This window comes from Euwallacea fornicatus, chromosome 19 (genome assembly GCF_040115645.1).
Source record: "Euwallacea fornicatus isolate EFF26 chromosome 19, ASM4011564v1, whole genome shotgun sequence".
In the NCBI taxonomy this organism is placed as follows: domain Eukaryota; kingdom Metazoa; phylum Arthropoda; class Insecta; order Coleoptera; family Curculionidae; genus Euwallacea; species Euwallacea fornicatus.
In genome coordinates this window covers 699,305-724,788 of record NC_089559.1, presented here as the reverse complement: position 1 = coordinate 724,788, position 25,484 = coordinate 699,305, and the positions used below count along the sequence as shown (strand labels likewise).

General features: G+C 36.9%; 3 protein-coding genes across 17 annotated transcripts; all 3 read right to left on the bottom strand.

The window, feature by feature from the left end:
• Window positions 1-1,131: 1,131 nt before the first annotated feature.
• LOC136345224 (tetratricopeptide repeat protein 21B-like) lies at window positions 1,132-7,442 on the bottom strand. Its single transcript, XM_066293311.1, has 10 exons — window positions 7,289-7,442; window positions 6,485-6,716; window positions 3,962-6,137; window positions 3,127-3,491; window positions 2,941-3,071; window positions 2,723-2,892; window positions 2,565-2,669; window positions 2,339-2,513; window positions 2,057-2,278; window positions 1,132-2,006 (listed from the first exon to the last, which is right to left on the bottom strand). The coding sequence occupies exons 3-10, from the start codon at window positions 6,005-6,007 to the stop codon at window positions 1,351-1,353; spliced, it is 3,870 nt and encodes a 1,289-aa protein (XP_066149408.1). The 5' UTR covers window positions 6,008-6,137; window positions 6,485-6,716; window positions 7,289-7,442; the 3' UTR covers window positions 1,132-1,350.
• Window positions 7,443-9,102: 1,660 nt separating this feature from the next.
• On the bottom strand, window positions 9,103-11,279 carry Dus4 (Dihydrouridine synthase 4). The gene has a single exon (XM_066293275.1). The coding sequence runs from the start codon at window positions 11,011-11,013 to the stop codon at window positions 9,796-9,798; it is 1,218 nt and encodes a 405-aa protein (XP_066149372.1). The 5' UTR covers window positions 11,014-11,279; the 3' UTR covers window positions 9,103-9,795.
• A 537-nt stretch (window positions 11,280-11,816) lies between these two features.
• Window positions 11,817-25,416, bottom strand: LOC136345207 (lachesin-like). 15 transcript variants are annotated; one of them, XM_066293291.1, is made up of 10 exons: window positions 25,398-25,416; window positions 23,298-23,394; window positions 22,818-22,942; window positions 22,254-22,461; window positions 16,647-16,817; window positions 16,466-16,594; window positions 13,846-13,984; window positions 13,546-13,694; window positions 12,639-12,701; window positions 11,817-12,584 (listed from the first exon to the last, which is right to left on the bottom strand). In XM_066293291.1, exons 2-10 carry the CDS (start codon window positions 23,377-23,379, stop codon window positions 12,457-12,459), a joined length of 1,194 nt encoding a protein of 397 aa, XP_066149388.1. In that variant the 5' UTR covers window positions 23,380-23,394; window positions 25,398-25,416; the 3' UTR covers window positions 11,817-12,456. The 15 variants fall into 15 exon arrangements, with proteins under 15 accessions (XP_066149388.1, XP_066149375.1, XP_066149376.1 ...); XM_066293278.1 differs by lacking the exon at window positions 25,398-25,416 and adding an exon at window positions 24,448-24,809 and having other exon boundaries at window positions 23,298-23,546; XM_066293279.1 differs by lacking the exon at window positions 25,398-25,416 and adding an exon at window positions 24,448-24,809 and having other exon boundaries at window positions 23,298-23,506.
• Window positions 25,417-25,484: the final 68 nt, after the last annotated feature.

The following is a 25,484-nucleotide window of genomic DNA, read 5'->3' as shown; positions in this document are numbered from 1 at the left end:
AGTGGAATTTGCCCATTCAAAATCCACTTCAAAATCACTATTTTTAAATCTTTCACCTCATTTCTCTTAGATCGCGAAATTTTGAAAATAATTTTTTTTTTAAATACCATATTTTCTGATAAAATCTGAATACTTGTGCTGGTCCTTTTGTTTTTTGCTGCACTCATCAATAATTCAGGCATGAAATCACCTCAATTGCTTTTAAATAAATCACCATTAGCAATAACGCTTAATTAAGAAAATCCGAATTTACGGCAATTTAGTACATTCGACCATTAAAAGTGGAACTATTACGATCAGGTGCCGATATGCATGGCTTGTTTAAATCTAAAACAGCTTTTCAATGGCCTACACGAATCACTGTGTAAACATAAATTAGCTGCTGTACGTATTACTACGTATAAAATTGTTTTTAGCAGTTCAGCTTTTGGCCTTCATTTTTTACCTCATCTAATAAGCTTTTTCTTGTAAACCTTTAATGAGCTGTGCGCATCTAATTAAACGCCAGGAAAAAGAAGAGAATTAAACTGAAATGGGAGCAATTTATCTGTTCAAACACCCAATATGTCTCCTAAATTTTCAGGAAAACCCTGATCAGATAACTTCGTACCTCTACTGGAAGATCATCAGACACTTAAAGCTTTCTATTCCCCATCGACCTTCAGCAGTGTAGACGGTTCTAAAATTAACTCTTCAGACTTACCAAAAAACGTTTTGCACGAACCGGAATAAAAAAAATTGGTGCCGCCACTGGACAAGCAATAGAGAGCACAATGTAGGTACTATATGCCACGTCTAATTTCGGTGGCGTAGATGTATTAGGTCAAAAAAGCGTGAATTATTTACAAGCTCTAAGTTCTTTTGAAATTCAGGCACATAAATATGGACACAAATTTCAGACAATCTGTAGAGATATTGTATTATACTACTGCCCACATGCCCTAATCTCAAGCGCTTTAAAAACGGCAAACGTAGATGCTAAAGTAAATTTTTATCTCAAAAGTCACACGAGATATTACATTTGCATCTTTTACAGGGCTAATGGACACGATGTAAAGAGAAAAATCTTAAAAGGAAAAGAGGAATTGATCTGTTGGGACATCTGCATCGGTGTAAATAAAACAAAAACTCTTTGACTGTTATTATAGATTTAATGAACTATTTAAAAACAACCGCTGACAACAATCAATTACTTATCATTTTTTTTTAATTAAGTATCTCGGAAAATTATACAATTGTAAGTTGAACTTTATGCGATCGTGAACTCTCTTTAGAACAATCAGTTTCCTAAACTTTCATATTAGATGACCTAAAAGCATGTTTTGATATGTGCACCTATAAATCAAAGATTCAGATTCTTAAATTGCTAATACATTTGTCTAAAATTTCCTTCTTAACGTTGTGGAAATCCGGATTGAGCTTCAACACTTCATTGGCTGTATCTATGGCATTAGGATACTTCTTGCATTTCATCAAGCAAAAGGCCAACTTAAAGCCCACATTGGCATTAGACTTCAACCCCACATTCCAGGCCTGCTGGTAATTGGCCGCAGCCTCCCTGAAGCGATGCTCTTTCTCCCCAATATACCCCAAATACTCATAAGCCTTGATGCAGGCTTTGTTGTGCTGCACCACTTTTGCAATCAGCTCATTAGCAGAATCGAGTTTATTAGATTGTAAATATTGATCAGCTAAGAGCAACCAACACCTTTCTAGGTACTGGGCATCTTCAAAGTTCCAGGAATTCCTTGCTACTCGTTTTAACTGGTTCTTGGCTCTTTGCTGCTGCTTGCTGAGGGTGTAGGCAGTTGCCATTCCTAGAACCGCACCCAAATTATCTTTAGTTGAGTTTAATGAGGCAATTGCCACGAAATCTTCCAGAGCTTGATCGATATTGGGCTTTTCTTTGGTGGCTAAAAGGCGAAAATTGGTGAGAAGCCTGCACTTAAGGAGGTCTTCGCCGTTGGCTTCAAGGCGTTGCTTCAGTTCTTTTATTAATCGTTCGGCTAAGAAAAAAAAAGTTTCCATCGAGAGCATGTGCAAACTGTGTTTTTACCTGTTTTTAAAGCCAGAACTCTGGAATCTCGATACTCAATATCATCACTACCCATTAACTGCTCAGCTAACATTTCGCCGTCTGGATTCAGGCAAATTTCAATCATGTTACACAGGGACTTCACCCCGTAGTCTGGGTCTTGACGCACTTGGTTAAAATTTTTCAATGCCGCATTTAAATTGCCAGAATGCCATTGGTAGTAAGCTTTGCAGTAAAGAAATCCTGCAAATTTAAATTAAAAAAAAAAAACTGGAAAATTAAACGGAACAAGAAAATCTCTACCAGGCTCTTTTAAAGGGTTTGTGCAGGCTTCTTCTGCATTAATAATAAATTGCTCACAATCCTGTATATTTCCCAAACGCATGAAAACCTCAATTAAACGCACCAAAGCATTCCAATTTGTGGGCTGTTTCGAAACTAACTGAGTGAAGTGAAACAAAGCCATATCGAAATCCACCTAAATAGGTCAAAATGCAAATATGGTCTATGGGTTAAATTACTATGAAACCTTTCGAAAAGCGATATCGGCCATGAGGACTGAGGCACTTTCATTGTTAGGGTCGATGCGCAATATTGAGCTGCAAGTTTGCTGGCATAAATCTAAATTGTTCATCTGAAAAAAAAATGTTTTAGGAACACAATAACTAAGAAAAAAGGTTACTTAACCTGCATATAAAGTCTGGCAAGAGCGACTAAAATGGGGGTATTATTAGGCGAAACTGCGAGGCCCTCTTTGTAATAATTTACTGCTTGCTCTTTGTTTTTAATGGAAATGGCCAGTTCACCCAATTTAATGGAAATTGTTACTAATTGATTATCAACATCGCTTAAAGTTCCTGAAATTTTTATTAGATGAAATAATTCAATAAACATTTATTTTTTACCATTTTGGGCAATGGCAATTCGCTTGTTTACCCGCACCTGGTAATCCATTGCATTTTTCAAGCTCTTTATCGCCTCATTAATATTGCCAGATTTCTCCTGTATTTGCGCCAAAAGGTAATATAATTTTGCTCTAAACTCACCAAAAAAACTCGCTCACTTAACCAAACAAAACCAAATTTTAATACCTGTAATCAACATCATCCAAATCACCGCTCTTCCGGGACTCATCTTCAATTTCACTCAACAACAAAACTTCTCCTTTTTCGTACTCTTTAAGATTCAAATAAAGCTCAGCTAATTGCAGCTTCAGCTGTGGATCTTTGGTTTCTTTAATCGCTTTTTTGTAGTACTCAACAGCCCTACTGAAGTAGTGAGTATCCACCAGGGCTTTGCCCATCTTGGTGGTCAAATAGAGATCTGAAGGGTTCTCTTTTAGCGCTTTTTCGTAGTTTTCTAGGGCGAAATCGGGTTCTAAGATTTGCATATAGGCGTCACCCAATAGGATGTAGGATTCGGAGGAGGGTTGCTCGATGAGGAAGTCTTGGTATACCTAGCGAAAATAATTAATAATTTCCTGTAATTTTTTCTAAATGAAAAACCTGTTTTAATAGAAACATATAGTCAACAATCTTGGCCTAGCTTGGCACGTTACTGTTTACAATAGTATTTTGAATACCAATTTATTGTATCTATCTCATAGAACTTGCAAGCAAGTCACAGATTTGCGAAAATTTCTATTTTTGGAAAACTTGTAAGAGTTGCTCTTGTTACCGTGACTTAAGCTCAATTTTTCCAACTGAGACATCTGATATTTTATTTTAGAATCAAATTCTACTGTTTATTGAGAGCATTTTGAGCATAAACGTGTGGTACTTACATCAGAAAACTTGCGAATAATTGGAACATTTGCGGGAAAAAAAATTTTGAGTTACTGGACAAGCTAACCCAAGCATTAATGGCGAACTGCGCAGCTCATCTTGCTCATTCCCTTATTACTGCTTTTTATTACCAATAACTTACCTGCAAAAACGCATTTTTATCCCTGCGAAACTTCAAATACACCTCTGCAATCTTCATCCGAGCCTCTCTATAGCAACCCTCATCCTTCCCGATCTTCTCCAGCAATTCTATGGCCCCCTGCACATTTTTCCTTACCAACAAATTTTCCGCGGTCAAGATCAGAATCCGAGACTCCTCAGGAGTTCCCTGTAGATCCTTTGTTGCTTCCTCAAGGACCTTTAAAGCTTCTTCCGTCTGCCCCACCAAATTTAAACTGTCGATTAATTCTATATAGATAGAAGCTTTGTCTATTAGAGAGACATCCCCCATTAGAGTTAATGCTGTAGTCAACGCTTTAATTGCTCCAGGGTGATTATTGTAGTGCTTTTCTACCACTGCAGTTATAAAATGATATAACGGGTTTTCTCTGATTTTGAAATTTGAGCTAGTGCAGGCTTCGAGGCTTTGAGCAGCTCGCTCAAATTGACCACCATCCATTTGAATTTGCGCCATTAGCAAACTACTTTCGCTGGAGTCTATATCGGAAATATGGGCCATACTTTCGAGAATGTTGAGAGCGGAAATGTTATCGCCCTTAAGATGATAAAGCTTCGCTTGAAAGTATAAAGCCCAGAAGCTTGCAGGGCAAGCCTTGGCTACAAGCGTAGATAGTTCCAAAGCAAAATCTATTACTTGCTTGTTTGTAGTGAAGTGTTGTAGATACTCTTTAATTACGTCTAAAGTGAAGTCCGGGTCTAAGAGAAACAGATATCTGCCTGAATAATAATGGGACTTCAATAAATGAGTCTTGAGGTCATAGATTAGTTTCAAATGCTTTAAAGCTTCGCTGGACGTCTCCGATGCCTTCGCTCGAAGTAGATGCAAATGCATGGAACTGCCGTCAGAATTAAGCTCCAACAAATATTGCACTTGCCTTTGTAATTGGGGGCTTCTCCCGTTCTCCAAATATTCGCAAAAAGAGAGACCTAGAAAAGCTCCAAAGCAGCCTTCGTCTACTTTAGTGGCGCTTTTAAACAAACGAAGAGCATCTTTGATTTTTCCTAAAAGCACTGCTTGATTGCCCAATTCTACTATCAACTCTGCATTATCTGGATTTCGTTGCAAGACACTTTCTAACATACTGGTGGTCTCTTTAAGGACACTTTCCTGCTTGCTGCATAATCTAGAAAATAACCTGGAAGCCTCCAATCTGATCTCAGTATTATTCACTTCAAATTTCTCTAAAAGATCTGAGAATCTCTTAATGGCCTGACAGGCAATTTCGTGGTCTCGTTCATAGCACAAATTCACAAGAATCTCATAGTAAACACAATAAAGAATCTCCCCTTCGGACCTGTTAACACGGCTTATCGTGTCAGAAATTTGCTCCCAGTCTTGCAGGGCAAAGTGAACTTTAATTTTCTGCAGCAATGGTAAATTGGTGTTAGGAAATTTAATCACTACTTGATTTGCTGAATTTAAAGCTTCCCCCAAATGTAAATCGCATTCAATCAAGCCCAAATTTGCTAATAAATCTTTGGAATTCAGCCGTAAAGAGTCACTAAATATCAATTTTATACTTGATGCATTGTTTTTGACGCTCTTTAATATTAGAAAAATCCAGCCTTTCAAAGTAATGAAATCTGAATCTTCCCTCATAGACACAGCTTTCTCAGCATAATCCAAGGCTTTTTCCACTTTATTCAAAGTTATAAGTACAAATGCCGAGTTAAAGAAATCACGAGCCTCAGCGTTTTTCCTATACTCCTTCATCTGCATATCTAACTTTACATAAATCTCCCTACCGGCCACCCCAAGGAACTTATGGCCGTACATTAGAGCTATAGTAGCAGATAATTTTACCTCATTTTCCTGACTAATTGCCTCCAAATCATGGACTCCCTCCTCAAGCCTGCTAGTCAAAATCAAAGATAAAGAGTGGTACAATTTAAATTCAAGATTGCTGGGGAATTTGCTTATAGCTTCTTTGCAAGAATTTAGCATTAAATTGTAATATTTATGATAAAAATGGTAAAATATTTTTGAGAAATAATCACTGGGTTCCATGTTCTTCAGCTTGGAAGTCTTCAATTACTCGACCTCGATATTTGGAGGGGTTTTTGAAGTAAAAGTGTTGCAGAAATTCACAGCTTAGTTTGAGGCGGGCGTTTTTCTTTAGAAGATGGTCAAATATTCTCTGAAATTATAATAATTAAACCTATTATGTGAAACCATGTATGGAAATCAAGTTCACATAATTTTGACTGTTGTAATTATTCACACATTCTATTTGGAGATCTGTCCAATTAAAGGAGATATTTCAAAGATCTCATATATTTAAAAGAAACTTGTAACTATAATAGAGATGTTAATATCAACTAGGAATTGCAATCCCTATGCTCAGATCCATTTTTTTTAGAAGGGTTTACATTGTCACACAATCAAGGAGTATCACTGCAGGCCACCTCCTTTGAGGCAATTTAATGATCTAGTTACTACTATTATTATCGATATTATAATAATTATTATTGTGATCTAATATACCTCAGCAAAAATATGCCCTAATCCCTGTCCTTGAAGTTGTTCAGGTATAAGAGTGTGCACTAAATCATATGTGTTACTGTCAATTTTAACAAAGGAAACTGTGGCGACAGTGTTGCTGCCTAGCTCAATGGTCAGCTCATTGGTGCCCTCTACAACAGGTTTATTTTTCAGATTATGCTGTATGTTGTTCATAAAGCCTCGAAAAACCCGCATCACTACTACTGTGTTTGTGCTGAAATATAAAGCCCCAGTTTCAAACAAGACAAGGTGCTTGGAAAGACATGCAACTAAGCTTAGGACGTTGTGAAAAGGATATTCAAAATGTTCCAAGTAGTATAAAACATCATAAAATAAAGAGGCTATAGAAAAACTAGTTTCTATTTCATTTGAAATTGTTACAGTTTCAAATAACATTTTGGATATCCTGTAGCGAAGGAAATATACCATTGGGATAAAGAGTACTATTCTCAACACAATGAAAAATAAAAAACAAAAAATTAACATTAAAAACTTGTATTAAAAGTGATTTTAGTACAATTGTGAAGTCCAATGTTTGAGAACTAGGAAAGACAACAATTTGAGATGTTAAATAAACAAACACACCACTTTAAAGAATCGAATTGTGTATATACATCCTTGACGACATAAATATATGTTTATAAAAGGGGTAGGTACGTTTGAGCGCTATTTTTGAGGACATCTCAATTGCATTGATTCCAGAGTGAGAATATTCATGATTATGGAAATTTTTGAATTTGCCGCAATTGCTAGGCCATATAAGGGACAAATGGAGTAAATTCTTACCTTACTCTTTTAATATACAGTCTTAAAATGAATTATTTGCCGTAATTAATTACATTATTTATCACGAAAATCAATCTATAAACAAGTTTGACATTGATTCAGATTTTCGAGGTTACGTTTGTATTGAGATATCCACACCGTGAGACTCTTACAAATTTGTTGACATTGTTGCCATTGTTTTATGCGCACAGTTCTAAATGTCGTTTCTGGCACATGATTTTTATCCAAAGAGCTGCGCACTAACACCGTGCGCTTAGATTTGAAAATTCAAAAAATGTTCAATTGTTTGTGTCCTTCCGGCGTCAAAATGTTGATCTTCCGATTATTGCAGTTTTTGGTAAATATTGTTAGTTTTTAATGAGCATTTTAACTACAGTTAGTCATTAATTAATGAGTATATTAAGGGGAATGCTTGAAGGATGAAAATTCAATATTTAACGATCAAAATTGGTGCCGCCGTCCAAAAAATAAATAGCAAGCCACTGGAGACGCCATGCCTTTACGCCAATTGTTTTAGAGTTAAGCAAATTTACGGCATTTCTCTAATAGATTTTACAGGATATTGGCGCTACAAATTCGATTCGATTATCTTTTGAGTCCCAAAAAATAAGTCTTCTGTTATCTTCCGAATAACATTTTGTCTAGATGTTTATGTCTGGGTCCCGAAACATCAAAGAGATTATTTTCGAAAATAATAATTAATGGATATGGGGAAAAACAAGACATGTCCTCCAGGCAAGTTTTTGAGCTAGATGAAACAGACGCTAAGACAATCGTTGTTTTTTCCCATCTTGCGATTTAAATTCGTAGTAATAACTCGGCACATTCTTCCTTTTTTCCACCGATGACTTACATATATATTAATTCGGTTGTTTTCCATAAGATGGCGCCAATAGTGTGAAAACTATCAAAATACGGCAGTTCTTTTTTTCCTGATATTCTTCAATTGTACTTTTTTCCCATGTTATTGATACTGTAGTATATTAGTACCTATGAAGCCTGTGTGATCACAAAAAATAAGTATGAATATTTTTATACAAGTTAGCCAAAAAATGTAAATAATAAATCACTTCACCGCAATAGGATTAATAGGCCTCATTTTCTGACCTCCATTTGAAGTAAAAAAAAAACTCAGAGAGCAATGCGCATTTGTATTTGTAAGAGACACAAATAAATTCTGTTTACGTGGAGCATTTAATGATCTAAAGTGGGTGGCAGGGCTTTTAACTTTATAAACTACCTTTTCGTCTGGTTTCTTTAATTTAAAATGTTTGAAATCATCACTTTCAAGACAACTAGATTTTAATTATTAGTTTTTATACAATAGCACAATAGTTTTCACATATTTGATGGATAATTTCTCCAGTTTAATGTTTCGTTAAATCTTAGTTTAACGTGATGAAGTGAAAACAAGACTAATAATTATGTAATAAGTAATAAGGGCTGTGGCCTTATAGAAAGGCGGAACTGCTTTGAATTAAGGGAGACGTTATTGGATGGCGCCACGCCCTTTCAAGGAGGGGAGAGGAGAGTATAAGATAAGGGTAAGATGGGTTTGTTGCGGAGGACCTCTAGTTCGTACCTCTTACCTATCGATTGTAAGATGATTTGTTTTTCTGTACTAATATCTACATACTATCCTTATGGAACACAATAAGACATACATATAAATCATTTGAGTGCAAATATTTGGAAATAAAGTCGTAATTATCCCTTTATTTTTGAAGTTGTGACGAAAAGACCCGCCTAATAAAATAATATGCAGACTTTATTGTAATGCCATGTTGAACACCAATAACACTAGCAAAAAATACGTTAAAATATGCCATATTCTTTATTTTGACATTTATAATACAATAACTAATGAATTAAATAGGTTAATCAATTATATAAAAAAATAAAGGCTAACATTATTAAATGGAAAAAAACTAAAGAGGTTGCAAAATTCCAAAAAAGAAACCAAGAATTTAGAAATGAATGGTGAGATTAACATTGTTTTTTCTTTATTTTGTCTCCCTTTCTTGACAAAATAGACATTAATCCATGGTGGCGAAATTGGAAAAAATGACGTCGGAATGACATCTGACGTTTTATATATGCGCAGGCGCATAGTGTGGCTTCGGCAGCAAAACAATCTCGTAAGGTATCCTAGCCTTTCGTTCAAAAAAGGACCAATTTTTATTGGATTGCAGCAATAGTTTTTGGCATCTAGTGTTGAATCGTTGCATCACTGTGACACTTGGTCTATATATTCGTTGATTGCGCATAATATATTTCTTGAAAATGAAGCGATGTCATTAATGTCCCAATAGATAACGGCGTACTATTCATCAAAACAACCATTATGTCAAGAAATAGTTATTTGACAACGTTGTTAACATTCGAACATTCAAATCACTGCCGTGTTCCTGCCACCTTGTGAACTAACAATGTTTCCATGTAGATTTCAAGATTTCGAAATAATCCCTTATTCCTCTCTTTAAAATCCCAACTTATCCCCACTGTAGTCAATCATTTTCAAAAAACATTCCAGACCAATCGCAATCACTCTCTTCCTGAACATCCAAATCAAATTTACCCTTGAAATACTTCCCATCACCCTCCCAATAAGCCCCGTAAACATCCACTATATGATCTTCATTCTCTTTTGGCTTCAATTCCTCATACAACACACTACGACCCTGGAAATCCAGATTAAATGGTATGGACATCTGGAAATAGTCTGCAGGAAACTTTCTAGGCTTTAATCGAAAGTTTTGCTCAAGAAATCTCAGCACCAAAGTGAAGCTTTTCATATTATTAAACACTCTTCTTTGCTTTTTTGTCAATAGCTTCTCAAGCATGAAAACTAGATGGTGATGAAAACACTGAAAAGTTAGATTGCGAGGTCTTTCTGAAATGGTCTTTTGACTGTCACTGATGTAATCGTCAATAGTTAAAGTGCTATTGTAACAAATGTCTAGCCACTGTTGCACACAGCCCAAGGATGTCACTGTAGACCCAGAGAATAATTCAGGATTTGTTAACACTGCGTTTGCCACCATCACACCTTTAACACCAGTCTTTTCTTGCAACCCTTGACACTCTTTTAAGCTTCCTAAGCCCCCATTTCCAATCACAGGAACTACCACACTATCACTAATCATCTTTAGCCCATCCTCACTAATGGGCCCTACATTATTCATTGGAGTTCTTGCATGAATTGTCAAAAAACTCACCCCACATTTCTCCAAGTTTTGACACAATTCTATTGATTCAGCTATGTTGGGCAGAATTCTAGTTTTAATGCTTACGGTAAATGGCTTTAAAACTCTATTCCGGCATTCTCTGACAAGCTCAAAAATCTTCTGGGGGGTGTTCAACATCTCACAGCCCAGACAGAGATCTTTGGCCCATCGCTGAGGGCAACCACAATTCAGATCTACCCCATCACAATAAGGGGCTACAAGGTAGCTAGCCCCTACGAAGTCATGCACTGTATTCGCAGCAAATTGAGTTATAAGGGGGGTATCTAAGGTATTTGTCGTGAACTCATTGAGACGAGCCTTGGGGCTTTTGCAGAATGAATCCGCAAGTATCATTGGGGTGAAGGTGAGGTCACAGCCATAGATTTTGACCAGATTTCGGAACTGCAGTTTGCTGTAGCGGACCATGGGAGCACACACTTTTACCAAGTCTCTTTGATTAAATAGTTCTAGCACATCTGTGTGGGGTTTTTCGCACATTTTTGAGATGCTGGCAATTGGGTTTCGTTGGTATTTAGGGGGGGGGGGGACAAGAAATTAGGTTGTTTAATATTGTAAATGAATTTAACAATAATTTCACGTAAATATTGAAGAATTTAAATAATCCATTGCCCTAGTCCCACACAGGCAAGACGGAGAAGAGAGTAGAACGCTTAATCATGCAAATCGCTTCTGATTACTTCCTATCGATTATGACGTGTTCGCGCTACCTCACACGTTTTTTTTGTTTACGTCTCCTTAACCTCAATTCGCTTTAATGTTGTTTTGAACGAAGGATGCGTTTTGAAAAGGCGAAGGATTCAAGTATGATCCATCAAAGAATGGTCTTTTCCTGGATGCAATTCATTGTGATCTTTCGTGTTTGAGTCTGAAAAAGGGTAAACAGTAACCAACTGGGTCTTGTAACCACCGACGAAACCGTGAAACCTGAGAGGGCAAACACACAATTTCATTTCGATTTAATTATCGGCTAAAATTATTAAAAAGACGAAAAATATTGTGGATGAGAAAGCTGGACTATATTATAGAATCAGTATGAATTTTTCAAGTACTTATTCTAGATTCTAGACACACTTTCCTGTCTTCTATCTATAATGAGATGTTTTTTTGATTGATTAATAATTTTGATACGAATCAGCAGTGCTGGATGAAAAAACCCTGCAAATGACGTATTCAAAATGGCGGCTAGGCAGGTCTACCTAAATGGAAATATAAAATCACGTACCTGTTTTATGATTTTTAATTGGAAATAACTCGGTTTAATGGGGAATAAAAATCTTCACTAATTTAAAAGCTATTTATTACATTTATTTCATAAATTACACTATTTACAAACACAAAATATTTCATATTTCTGTAGTTTCTCGAAGAACCTCTTTTCGTTTAAACATATTACCCTGGCAGTAAAATTTCAAACTAATAAATCTTCTATAATAGTTTTCTAATAGATACTTTTACGATCATTTAAAGAATTTTTAGTTTAATTTGGCACAGCAAAAGTAAAGTAAAAAACGTACCAAAAGTCCTTTATTAGAGATTAGTAGATTTGTACTAATGAAAAACTACTGAGCCGCCACACCAACCAAGTTTAAGTATAATAGATATAGATTTATACAGATAGAGAAATTAAATCTGAAGGATTAAAATTTCAAAGTCGTGCTTTTTAGAGGACTTTTATTTCGATGGTTTCTTAGTATTTACATAAACCTATACATGCAACAGTTTGGCCCAAAAATGCCAATTGATATGTAAAATTGGGTTCTTATATTATATGTATGTAAGTAGTGAGTGTGCGCCATAATGCCGTATGTTATCTGGTTGTGCTTTATAGCTATAATAAGTGTATGAGAATTTAAAAATGAGACTGGACATTGATTTCCCTTTAAAACCGACTACACAAATGTGGTTTTTGAGGTATTAGAATCAGCTATACTGAACCAGTGAATACATAATTGCAAATAGGAGCTGAAGAGGGTGCAGTTGCCGTTTTGAAGAATTAGAAGAAGCCTGGATTCCTTTGGATCTGGCTCCTCTGGCTAGCTCGACCGCACCTAAATATACAGTCTTAAAATTCCACATTCCTGCTTATACAAAACAATTCTTACCACCAACAAGTTCTGCTTTATTATTGAAGGTGTTCGGCGTGTTAACAGGATTGAGTTTGATTTCTGCAAAAATAACGTTACTTAACTGGAGTGAAATCGAAAAAAAAACGCTTTCAAAAAGTAATTCCTAATTTCCAAACAATTCGCAAAAGTCTGCAAAATAATGGAAAAATGAGATTACTTCAGGAACTAGGCAAAGTGGCGAAACTGCCGTTTCGTAGAGATAAAAAATTGCAACTTTCAATTACATCGAATTTTCACGAATTTAAGTGATCTTACGAGAAAAGTGTTTCGAAAAAGCGTCCAGAAAAACAGCACCAAATAGAGTTTGGAAGCTCGTGCAAATTTCCCAGTGTCCCAAGAAATAACTTCACTGTGTGATGTCTGGAAATATTTGACTTTCGGTATAAACTAATCGGGCGGTGCAATTGATAGAAAGCAAAGTCGGACCCAAAAAGGCTGTGAAAGAGAGCAAGGAGATTATCATTGAAGAGACAAACGGTATGGGAATTGGAAAACCTGTAAGCTTCTTCTCTTCATATGACGAGAATGTGAACAGTATGGAAGCTATAATGAAGCTAAACACGGAAACTGCAAACAAGCACTTGCGCAAAACATTGCCAAATATCATTCTGGATAAGAAAGCTAAGAGAAGTATTAGGAAGAGATACTCGAAATTATTAACGAGAAGAACTTAAACATCTCTGTAGTGCAGAACAAAGTGGTAATGTGGAGGTTCTTGATAAGAGCCAGAAGTAACTGTAGACGTTCGTTGGCCCAATTACTACTATATATAGCGTATTTGAGTATGTGTATTTTTGCATTAAGATAATGAAACTTGTACGTTTCCAGCACTAGTTACACGATATTACAACTCTTGTCGCTTTAGAAAACCTCCCGAACTTACCATATAATCGAAGGGTGCCTTCAGCCTTCCCCAAAGAATTAGTGGAAACACAATTATAAGTCCCTACATCCTTGGAGGAGAACGACTTGATAATGAGCCACATGGACACTTTATAGCCTATCCTTCTCTCACTCACTAAATATTTGGACCTGCAATATAGTTATTTGATTACATTTTTAAATAGCAGTTTTCAGAAAATTGTAGCAAATACGGAAAGAGTGTGCAAACAAACAAACGATTAGAAAGTAATTTCCATGAAACTTAGTGACGTTAAAAATCCCGTGTTTGTCGCAGTCTTACCCATTTAACAGCATTTCGCTCCTGTTTTTCACCCAATAGTTAATGGTGTTGGGAAAAGCCTCCACGTGACACTCCAATTGAACATCAGTGTTTACTGGGGCTCCGAGAAGCTGATTCGGTACCCTGATTGATGGGGAAACTGGAACAGGAGCATGTTAAATCCTTCAAAAGCTTGTTAAGTTATTATTCAACTTGTAGATCGATTTTGTCGTTTTAATGCAAAAATAAAAGAGAGATTATTGATTGAGTTGCACGTAGGACCTGGAAAATATTACCAGACAATTCCCTTTAATACAGCATTCAGGAGAATCGAGCTTTTATAGTACCTAACGAGGAAGTTAAGAGGAAATGAAGTTTAGCAATTAACGGGAAACTCCCACAAAGTTCCAGGTTGAGCTACATCAATAAGAAAAATTGCAGAGGAAATGTGGAGTTGCGAGTTGCTCAAACCCGTAAATTGGGTTTTTGTGGGGATTTTACGTGTCAAAAACCCCATTAAAATAAGAAAATTGTCAACTTTTCTCCTACTGAAGCATTACAATATATTGGTTTTATTGCCGCTTTGCATGCTCGTTTAGAATCCCAGATAAGGTGGAATAGGGCTGCAAGTTTGAGCATTAATTAAAATTTACGGAGAGTCTTCTATAGAGCTTGTATTAAGAAATGTGGGCCATTAACGTCGACTCAAGGACAGCCTTGTTTCAAATTCTAATCGCAATTAATTAAGAAAAAAGCTCATTATGAATTTCAATTAAGGCAGGCAGGAGATTTGACGATGGAATATGAATTAAATGTTGTCAAGTCAGTCAGGGATTTAGAGCCACCATTTAATAGGAGTTTCAGGGATAATCTTAACCCGTGACATTCCAACTTCTAAAGTTTCCCTGCTAATTTCAGCCATAACGACCTGTTTCTAGTGCCGCATTCCCATCGGATCTAATTATTCGGTCACTCTTGACAAAGGACATTAAATTACTAAACTTCTGTAGTGCATTAATGAGCCGTAAACTCAGATAAATGAATTTAGTGGTAATTTGGTGGTAAAACAAATTCATCATCCCCTGACAAATATGTGTGCACCATCGATCAGCTAGAGTTAATTTCATCCCCGCATCTTGTGATTCATGTGTCACCCCGTGTCCGACAACTCTGACATACTATTCGTGCCGACGTCATATCACTCACTGGACCCATAGTCCTGGACTGCTTCGATTTTACGTCCATTTTATTTATCATCGAGGGAAAAACCAAACTGCCGAATAAAGTTAACAGGTGGATGAACAATTCCCTGATGGGTCCAGAGAATTGGGGTACACGTTGGGATAATGAGAAGCGCATCTCTGATTCTCATTAAGCCGCCGTTTTGTGATAAAATTTTATAACAAAATAAAGAAAAATAATATTGAAAGTTGGTTGTCTACGTTTCATGAATCTTCACATTGCGGCATATTCTCACAGTGAAAATTTTCGAAAATGATTTTCCTGAGTTATTGCCGTATGAGAACGTTAGGTACGACTTTGGTTTTCACTACGCTCTGCCCGATGGGATACAAATGATAATTTATGCAAATCAAGGGAATATTTTTTAGGGGTTTCTAACTGTATAAAAATTAACGTGAAGACTTTTTCCCGGAGAAATATATTACATATAACCCCATTTTTGAAGTTTAAATTGATTTATTTCGAACAAATTGAAAATATTTCATCGGAGCGAGTTACAATCCCTCACGGGTAAAAGCATCTTTTGGGGTTTGATATTGAGGTTTCCGAGTCGATTCGATATGGGCTTTGGTTGATGGCTAAAATCAAGTTTTTTCAGTTTTGAACGGGCATTAGGTGTGGGCGAAACATTATCAATATCGAGTTTGGAGTGTCAAAAGGTAGAGACTTCCCAATTTCCTTATAGCTAAGGCACTAAAGAATTTACGTGCGTTGTGGTGTTAAAGACCTGTAAAGCTGCGGCTTAAAGACCTCCACTACCCAACTTGCGTCGTTATATATGCACATTCCTCTTCGATTTACCCCTAGATCAGTCACACACAGGCCATTATTTAGAACCTGCACGCATTTCTATATGGTATCGACATTCGAAAAACCAGAATTTCATTCCCTGGCACTTGATTTAAATATTCCGCATGTATAATCTAATAAATGCACATTAATTATGGGGTATAAATATTGTCGTCAGTGACGTTTTGACCCATTTCAGCACTAACATGCAAACTACGCCTAATAGAACAATCAAATTATTAATATTTTATTGGTTCGAATGTTAATTTGTAGAATTGTTAATGCGGAGCCAGATAGACTAAATTATTGACGAAAAATTTATTCTCAAATGCCATAGGGTGTCTACAAAATGAAATTTCTCTGGAGATTCCTTGTTTCAAAACTCTTAAGCTCGGAAAGTTAAAAGTTTATTCTTCAAGTAACAAAGTAGAAAACTCGCCAGTCATCATTGCGAAAGCCCCATTTGTTTTACTTGAAATTAGAAAGCAGCTGTGCCTCGTATTATTGTCTTTCACGAGCTGTTGATGTTGGAAATAAATGAACTTCAAGACAACCACCTCTGCCTGTATTGTTCGATTTTTCAATTTTAAAGTTTAAATGAAATACTCACAATTAACATACAAAGAGACTCGTTTGCTCACAGCTGGAGGAACGTCGTTGCTGGCAATGCACAGGTAAGTACCCATCTGAATTCTGTCCACTTTCCAGAAATGAAGGTTGCTCCCATTGTAAGTTTCCACTACAGAAACGTGTTAGTATTAGACCTAGTCGTTGCAGCGAGTCGAATTTACCTCTGGAGAAGTTCCTAAAGGTTCTTCGCAGGTATATCGATTCCCCGTTCTCCTTCCTCCACACAACCCGCGGAGATGGATGCCCTGAAGCTCTGCACCATAAGGTCGCATTTTCTCCCTCTGAAGCTGACAAGTCACCGCTGGTATCCTCATTGAGAATGTCTGGTGGAACTAAAAAAAACTCCATATACGGACCGATGGGGGCTAGGAGTAACAAGCTTTTTTTTTTTATTAGAAAATTCCTTTTAAATTAATGTTCCCCCTGATTTTTTTTATATTTGCGTATAATTTACATGAACAAAATTGAATTTCCCTGTCCGAAATTAAGGAGACCCCAGCTTCGGGTATGCTTATCTCGCCAGAGAATCGACAGCCCAGATTAACGACTTTCGAAGCTCGCCTTTGAGCGCAATTAATAATAGTTATGCTGTACTTAACACACGTAAATTTGATAAAATCACTTTTATGCCATTAAGCGTACATAGTCTGACAATCACAGGCGATGTATGCGTGCCTAAAAGCACGATAAAGCTTTCTAATGGTCACAATTGTGGTCAGCCATTACGAAGTTATTTTATTTAAGTTTTGTTTGGTTTGAGGAAGTTGATTTGAAAGAGAACGATGGCGAAAAGTCGAAAAACTGTTAGAAACAACGTAAACCCGGTTAAAAAAAGTGAATTTTGAATAAAATTCCAGGCCGATCAAATCTATCCAGAATTATTATTGATCACCACGTAAAACTGTGTTTAAGATAATAAGTAAAATTCTTTGGATCCAGACACATGGCGTCATCTATCAACGGGTGAAAGAACAAGTTTAATACCGCAAGAGCAGCCGGAGAATGAAAAAGGAATTACATTCGCCACATTATCAAGAAACCTATTCAAATTTTACTCAATTTGATTTTGTATCTGTAATGCAGTTCGCCTTTATCAATCTCTAGGTATCATTAAAACTCATAATAACATTCAATCCCTCAGCATTCGTTTTTTAATACAATTTCACCATTAATTCCTGAAATATGCCACCTCTTCGAGCTCACATTAAGAACAACTCACATTCAAATTACATTAAATGAGAGAGAGCGATTAAATTTTGCATTGGAGAAATTCATATTTGTTCTAGTTTTAGAGTGAACGAACTTTTTTCAACAAAATGTATCACAAAAACATTTCGATATTTATCTCTTAAAAGAAAACTTTAAAAACTAAATTAAAATCAAATTTAACTTGATAAAACATTTTTAAGGCATGAGTACGGTAGTAAAAAAAATCCGAAATTCGTTGCAATTTTCTGTGATAATTATCAGGAACAATAATCTAGCTGAAGTGCAAAATTGCACATTTCAAGCCATTACTGTACATTGTTGTTTGTCTAGTTCTGACTTACAAAACGGTAATAAACAATCTGGGCTGACTTGCCCCGTTTATACATTTCTTGAAGTATTGACAGAAATTCTAACACCCTCCGTAAGGGACTAAAATTCATGCAAATTAACTATGGTTGTGAAACTAAAAGAGAATTACAGAACCAGGTAGTTTATATTCGCAGCCAATTTTCTATAATTCCAACTTTATAATTTAAAAAGGAAAATGGGGCAAAAAGGAGAAGGCAAAGAGAGAACGAGGGAGGGAAATAAATTCTGTTGGTGCACGTCTGAATTCTTTATTCACTACCGACGGTGTACACTTTTGTCTCATTTAAGGGATTTTTACATTTAAGCCTGTACATTCGGAGCAGGAAATATTACAAATTACGCCCTCGGCACCGGCTGCTGATAATGACTCTCATGCATTTTTGGGAGGATTTTCATCTTTTATTCTACCCCAGATTAATAGTATCAAATTTTCAACGTGGGGCCCCTTTTAAGGTTCGTTCATTCTCTCGTTAATGAGGCTTAGAGCTAAGTTTTAACTATATTGTTTTTGGTTCTAAGTCAAGAATATATCAAAGAGAAATTGAAATAAAACCGAGCAAAGGTCCAATTTCAAAGGTAAAAAAATTTTAAAACTCAACAATATAGTGGGGTGAAATTTGCATAACAAGGCACGTGTGCTGTAAAACGGGAATAACCCCTTTTTTTATTTGTCGGGTGTTACAATTTACAGAATAATGGAATTTGCATGGACAATGCCTTTATGGCCCTTTTTAACTCCGTATTCGTACAATGATAGAATGATGGAATAACATTTTTGGTATCGTTATTCCCATCCCCGCAGACCTATAATAACTGCAATGTACTTCGAATTAGATACATTTCATGTTCTTCGAAGAGAGAAAAGTACTCTTTTGAAGTTAAATCAGTTTTGTCATCGTTTAATAAACTATACGACTTCCCATTTTCCAACTTTCTAAAAATGTTCGGTCAATAATATAAAAGAGATGAAAGGAAATTGCCTGATCCAGAAAGATAATCCTCGCAAAATTGGAACATAACATTCGATTTCCTTGTGTTGTCCGGAAAAATATCTACTCGTTATCGAATATCTGCTCATTGTGGTTTAAAACAAAGCTAAAAATGCAGGTAATCAACAATTATTAATACTAACCCGACCGTTGGATTTTACCTTTGCCTTAATTGCCCTAAAGCCCAGGAGGTTGAGCAGTTTTGGAAAGAGTGTTCGTTGAAACGGGCAAGAAGTTTAGTAAGACTATCACAATGCCCCGTCTTGTTTAACTATTTTCGAATAATCCGATAATGTTTCGCATCAAGAAATCTTCCTTTCAAATGTGACGATAATGTTAGGCAAATACCTCACGTATTTACCTAGGAACACCGAGTGGCCGTTAAATTTTAGTCACCCTGTCTAATTAATTAAATTATCAGCTGCTTAGCAACTAGTAACACGGTTTGCGTTCACCAAATGTCAAGAATAATTCGATGCGTCTTGCAAATCGGGCCCGGCATTAACAACGCGTCGTGTGATTCCCTGGCGGATACGTTCGGTATCGGGTTGCTGTCAGCAAATGTTAATTTTCTAAATTGTCAACAATACCTCGAAAAACTACAGATCGGGAAAAAATCAAAAGAAATTTGATATTTTCAACTTTCGTCACTTACCACGAAACTTCTGACAAATGTATAACGGCTGATGAACTCATCCAAGAGACGGCCCTCGCATTTCAATGCTTACTTGCGGATTTTTCAATGATTAACCTTTATGTAGGTTGTGCTAAATCAGTCGCTGTCCAATCACGGCGGCAGTTTGCAATAATGCAACGTTGTGTAATAATTATTTTTGAAAATTTAACGTTCGCGCGACTTAAACTCGAAAAGTCGCTCGTGCGCCACACGCGTTTCTTAACTTGTACTCGTGCAAATTTCTCAGAAATGATCGATCGCCTTGGTCGCATTTATTATATATTGTGCCGAAAAATTCTAGATAGCCATTTAAGTTTTTCATCCCTTTTTTAATTATTTCTTGTAAGGGAAATGAATTTTTCGTGCGGTTTTCATTCCGTTCTAAAGGAAGTTTCCTGCTGAGGAGTAAAAGAGATTTTCATTTTATGAGGCCGCCGTACTTTTTGCCTGGAAACCTATTATCGTTTTTCCTGGTGCTGATTTAATAAATGCCCGCCCGGGACTGCAATATCAAAACGACCTGGAAAACTGGATTTTTATTTCGGAGCAAGAAAAATAAATACGCACCCCCCTCGCCGCGGAGATAAAGAGTGTAAATTATTTGTTGTAATTTATCATGATGCCTCGGAAATCTCTCAAATCTTTCACAATGAACAACTTCAAATCTTCAATTTTTTTTTTTTATCCAGCAATTTGGCTTATAAGTTCTTATGCCCAGGTAGGTACACAATGGAGTCAACTCTTTGAGATGTTTTGAGGAGTGTTTGTGCTGATTTTAAAGCCAAAACAATGCATTGTCTAATGAAAACAGAACGCGACAGCTGTCGGGCATCGAGGGCACACAACGGGTAATCCCCATTGATTTAGTGTGAGGCAGCATTTCTCTAGTTTCGCGCTATGAAATTCAGCCAAGGCGTGTTGCACACACGTGGAAATGCATGAAAATGGGAAATTTTCCTTCTTCCGCGGAATTTATTTTAAAGTTTTTACGTTGATATATGGCGCGTGTCACACGGTGTGTGTACGGAAACAATTTCGACGGGAAAATTGAACGGATTCGATTCCGAAAGTTTTTTGATCGAAAACGAGACTCGCTTATTGAAATCGAAGTGGGTGTAATCAAAATTGTGATTTTTCAACCGAGCATAAAGCGTCCTGAAAAGGCTTATTATTGACCGGCCATTCTCTGTGTGTGGCTATAAAGGTTTCGCCACATACCAAAAATATTTTTTGCCAATAAAAATATTCTTTTGAACCAAAAAATAAGGGGTGATCATTAAAAAAATACTCACCCAGTGGGCGGTAAATGTATGGCGCTGATCCAACTATTCATTATTCCCATGAAACATCTGACAGGTCAAACATAACCGATTAATTTGTTAAAAAGATGCTCCTTTATATACTTGAACCGATTCGATCTCTGTCTCCTCTACTCTCGACCTGCAAGATGATCGATCATCCAATTCGAGCAAATTTTCGGATTGATTCAACGATCGTATGTTTATTTTGAATCTGGGCCACGTATAAACAACAAAATCAAACATAAATTTGCATTCGCCACAATGTCAGAAAACATCCGGATGGCGTTATTGCTCGGCCGTTTCGTTAACAGATGGCGATAGTTCACCCTAACGCAGTCCCGTTTTGTATTATGTTTCTGCATTTTTGGCAAAAGCTATTTCGCCTAATTGTCATTAATACAAAAAAAAATAAAACTGAAATTTTTGGCACACGTTCGCCATTAAGGTGAAATCGCATTAATTCTCAACTGGGGACGTCTAAATTTTAATCATTTATGATGACACGGGATCTGTAAGACTGTAGTTACCGATTTTCCCAAATGTTCGTATATATTTTTTTGTTATAAACAAAAGTAAATTATAACGTTCGCAAGTTATATTTTTGGCAGCAAAAACTGAAACATATTTAAATGAATAGTGAGAAGTTGTGCAAATTAAAAATATTGCAGATATCAAAAAACAAAAATATACTTGCAAAAATTCACATATAATAGGAAAAAAAGTATTACAAATGTTTTCGATGTTTTATCGCACTAAGCTACAGCGTATTAACCCAGTAGAAAACCGCAAAATATGAATTTTATCAATATGCAATAAACATCGTGCAAGGGGTAAATGTAGGTATCGATCTCAATGCTGTTAAGTACATAGTGGAGAAATGTGGAGGTCGGTAGAAACATCCGCTTATCAGCCTCTCTCTAGCATCAATCTCTTACGAGCAATCGATAATTATTCATTTTACCACTTATTACACCGGTTCTCACAATACGGATGAAAATCCCAGATTTAAAAAAATTAACCCTTATCAATTTAGTAATTTTATATTGTTAACTCAAAACTCAAAATCCTGACATTCTCCTTCTGTTCGCAAATAAAAGGAGAATACAATTTGAGAAGGTGCCGGAGTGAGTATGAAAATCTGCCGTTACAGCCCAAAATAAAACCTGGCGAGCCTCACAAGTCCCATGTTAGTAAGGGTTACCGATGACCAAAACGCAAACTTACCCTTCACATCCAAGCAAGTTTCCTGCGCCCTCATAACGTTCACACTAACTTCGCATAGATAACATCCCTTATCTGATTCTCTCACTTGCTTGATACGCATTTGCCACGTGTGCAAATTATCGTGGGAGATGAAAATCCGGTTATTATGCGTCACCACCTTGGTTCCTATGCTGAGGACTGTTTGGTCTTCGGCCCTAACCCAAGCCACCTGGAAAAAAATGCCCCGAAATGATGTTATTCGAGGAGGAAATACTGTAGAGGTAGATAAATAAATACATTAGAGAAATGACAAATGATCGCTCCAGCAGCCGGAGGGCACAAGAAATTGCCACCAATGGCAAGGCAAAAAGGGGCATTAACGCTTTTTTGTCCCCCAAACAAGGGCTTAATGGAATACACAGGCAAACAACTCTGGAGTTTTTCCGGGACTTTAATAAGGGCCTCAGGCTCAGGATTGTTTCGCTATACACGCTTAAAGTAAATAATGAACTTATTTATTTTCAACTTTTAATGGCTTTCATGCCTTCGTGCAATCGATAAAAGGCTTATGTGGGCGCCTATTACCTTATTTACCTGGTATCTAGAAGTGGTATTGAGGACGCAGTTAAAAAGCGCCTCCCTCCCTGCGGAAACTGTGATGTTGCCCATAGGGATGGAGTCATTGAATTTGCTGTGAGGTAGCCATTCCTCTAAAAATTAAAGCTAAATATGTTATATGCTAATTGAGGAAGTTATATAATTAAACAACACTCACAGAGCAATTACACTAAAACTAGCTGAAACACCTGCTTCCAAATAAATGTAGTATATGCGAGCGATAATCTCAACTTTCCATGATAATTATCGCTTGGCTTTAATTACCCAACAATTATTTATGCATTTGGATTATTGAGCAGTTTAAACAAACACAATATAAAGGAGTACTCTGGCGACAGGTTCCCTCAAACTAACCCCTTTTCCCATGTCATCTAATTAACAACTATGAACAAGCTCTATACAGCTTTGCTTTGTACATGCAGACGAACCACGAGAGTGTGTACTTACCCTGAAAAGCGTTACATTCAGGAACACACGTCAGTAATTGACAAAACATCCCCAGGAACAGAAACTTCTCCCCGTCTAACATTTCAAGTCTTTCGCACTAAATTCAAAAGCAATTATTTACACTACGAAATTCGTGCTTTAAAATTGAGTCACTCGGTATGTCGAACGAGTATGTGGGCAATATGAAGCTAATTCTCACCGAAGTCTTCCTTCAGGATCGCATTAATATTGATGTGTATGCATTGATAGCTTAACGTGGAAAATTTTGGAGTATAAAAACATTAGGGAATTTCCGATAAATTGATATTTGTTTTTTTTTTTTTTTAATATAGTTGTAAACGAAATGTTATGTTTTGGGCATGCGAAGGCAGTTTTAGGTCTCAATTTAGTAGCTTATTTACCAATACACATACACGACTGCTTAAGAGATATGATGTTTTGAGTTTAATTGATTGCCGTTCGCCATATTGTCAAGAAAAATATTCGTAATATTTTACAGACTGGATGCTTCATCAATAGATTGCGTCAGTTTTTCTTAAAATTCTCCCCAGTTCAGTGCTCTCAGTAGCACTCCCGAACTATCGATATTAGGGAAAATGCGGATTCTCGCGTCGTAAAAGCAAGAAAATGTTTGAATATATTTAGACAAAAACAAGTCACATCTCACATACACCATTAACGTAAAAATATTCACTGTTCCATCGCTTAATAGTCACAGACAGTTATCATGAGATCTCCGCATTCAAGACAGTTTTGTCGCAAACTAAAACCGAACTTATGCGGAATCGAGTTAGCTCTAAACTTCGCCCTGAAACTTTAAAATTATGATGAATTTTCTAGTGATTTTCCCGGCTCGATAGAGGCGGAGTATTGCCCGAGAGCGAACCTAAAGGGACCAAACTTCAGGCATGCAAATATAATTCGGGACCTACAATGAAACTATCCGCGAAAATAGAGCGAAACTCAAAGTTTAAATCGGGAGTTCATGTAAAAATGCCGGAAGAGAAAGTTTTAGGGCGCGTGGAAGTTTCTGTGGGGGGTGAGCTTTTAGTGCGGAGGGTAAAACCTTAATGATATTGGTGCACAGACTCCAGATACATTAGTTTTAGTTATAGTAAAAATTGAGTCCGTAGAGTGAGCTACAAATTACCTTAAATGAGACTCGAGTGTAATGATTGTGGTGAACTATTCCTTATTGACCTTCGTACCTTGAAAATTAATCCCCCAAATAACCAAGTGTAAGTAATGTCGTCGACGTCCGAAAACTACCTATACATATATTTACTCACGACATAATCTCTAAAAACCGATTTTCCTGCCTCAGCCCCTAAGAAGCTCTATCGTCATATTACCCTCACTCAAATGAATAGAGGCAGAGCCCCAATCACCACCATATTAATATAGTTTAACCCGTTTTTTTGCTGATGCCCGTAAATTCTCGCGTGTTTAGAGCTTCCACGCCTCGATTTTCCACTGCTCTATCGGCGAAATGCAGAAAAGGGACTGATGAGTTTTCTTTTGTGTGCCGGTTCTTGTGGAACATAGAGCCATGCGCCTGCGTTTCGTAACGAGTTCATAGCGAGGAAATATTAGTTGAAGTGCATCACAGACCGTAGGAATATCATACACGTTAAGTGTGGGAGGTATCTACTTTTTCCCAATTTTCAAATTTTAAATGCCGGTATCTCAGGAACTTGAGTAGCAATTGCCACAGAAACGTGGGTCAAAGGAGACGTTAAGATGCGCTTTATACACCCATACAAACAGAGTTACAATATCTCATTTGGTTTTCGAGATACCGAGTCAGGGTAGCACTCACTTTTGCGATTTCGAAAATGCTGTTAAGTGTGCGTTAGTCCCGAGTCGGGCCCCCGATCGGACCTCGATGGACGGGGTCTCCCCGGTCGTCCAAGGCTCCAGAACCGCATCTGCTCATTACGTTATAGTCGTTATATTTTGCCTTTGCTCTGTGCTCATTCGATTTGAGTCGTCCACGGTGATTTCGACTCGCATTCGATCAGTGTGTGATCCGCCCTCAAAGGAACGTTTCTTAACGTATACTTTGAGAACGAAGCACTCCTCGTGAGCGGATGCCCCGACCTCAACGTCCTCATGTGGACCTGCGTGTGACCGAGGCGAAGACTGAAAGTGAAAGGACGTTATTTTGGTTTCGTGTGAGTTTCTCCC

Coding starts and splice junctions, on each gene's coding strand:
- Dus4 (XM_066293275.1), bottom strand. CDS start 11,013: ATGTGCGAAAAACCCCACACAGATGTGCTAGAACTATTTAATCAAAGA.
- LOC136345207 (XM_066293291.1), bottom strand. CDS start 23,379: ATGTTAGACGGGGAGAAGTTTCTGTTCCTGGGGATGTTTTGTCAATTA. Junction 13,695..13,845: donor AGCGAAATGCTGTTAAATGG/GTAAGACTGCGA, acceptor ACTATATTGCAG/GTCCAAATATTTAGTGAGTG. Junction 12,702..13,545: donor AGGCACCCTTCGATTATATG/GTAAGTTCGGGA, acceptor TTATTTTTGCAG/AAATCAAACTCAATCCTGTT.
- LOC136345224 (XM_066293311.1), bottom strand. CDS start 6,007: ATGGAACCCAGTGATTATTTCTCAAAAATATTTTACCATTTTTATCAT. Junction 3,492..3,961: donor ATAAAAATGCGTTTTTGCAG/GTAAGTTATTGG, acceptor TATTTTCGCTAG/GTATACCAAGACTTCCTCAT. Junction 2,893..2,940: donor AATTGCCATTGCCCAAAATG/GTAAAAAATAAA, acceptor TAAAAATTTCAG/GAACTTTAAGCGATGTTGAT.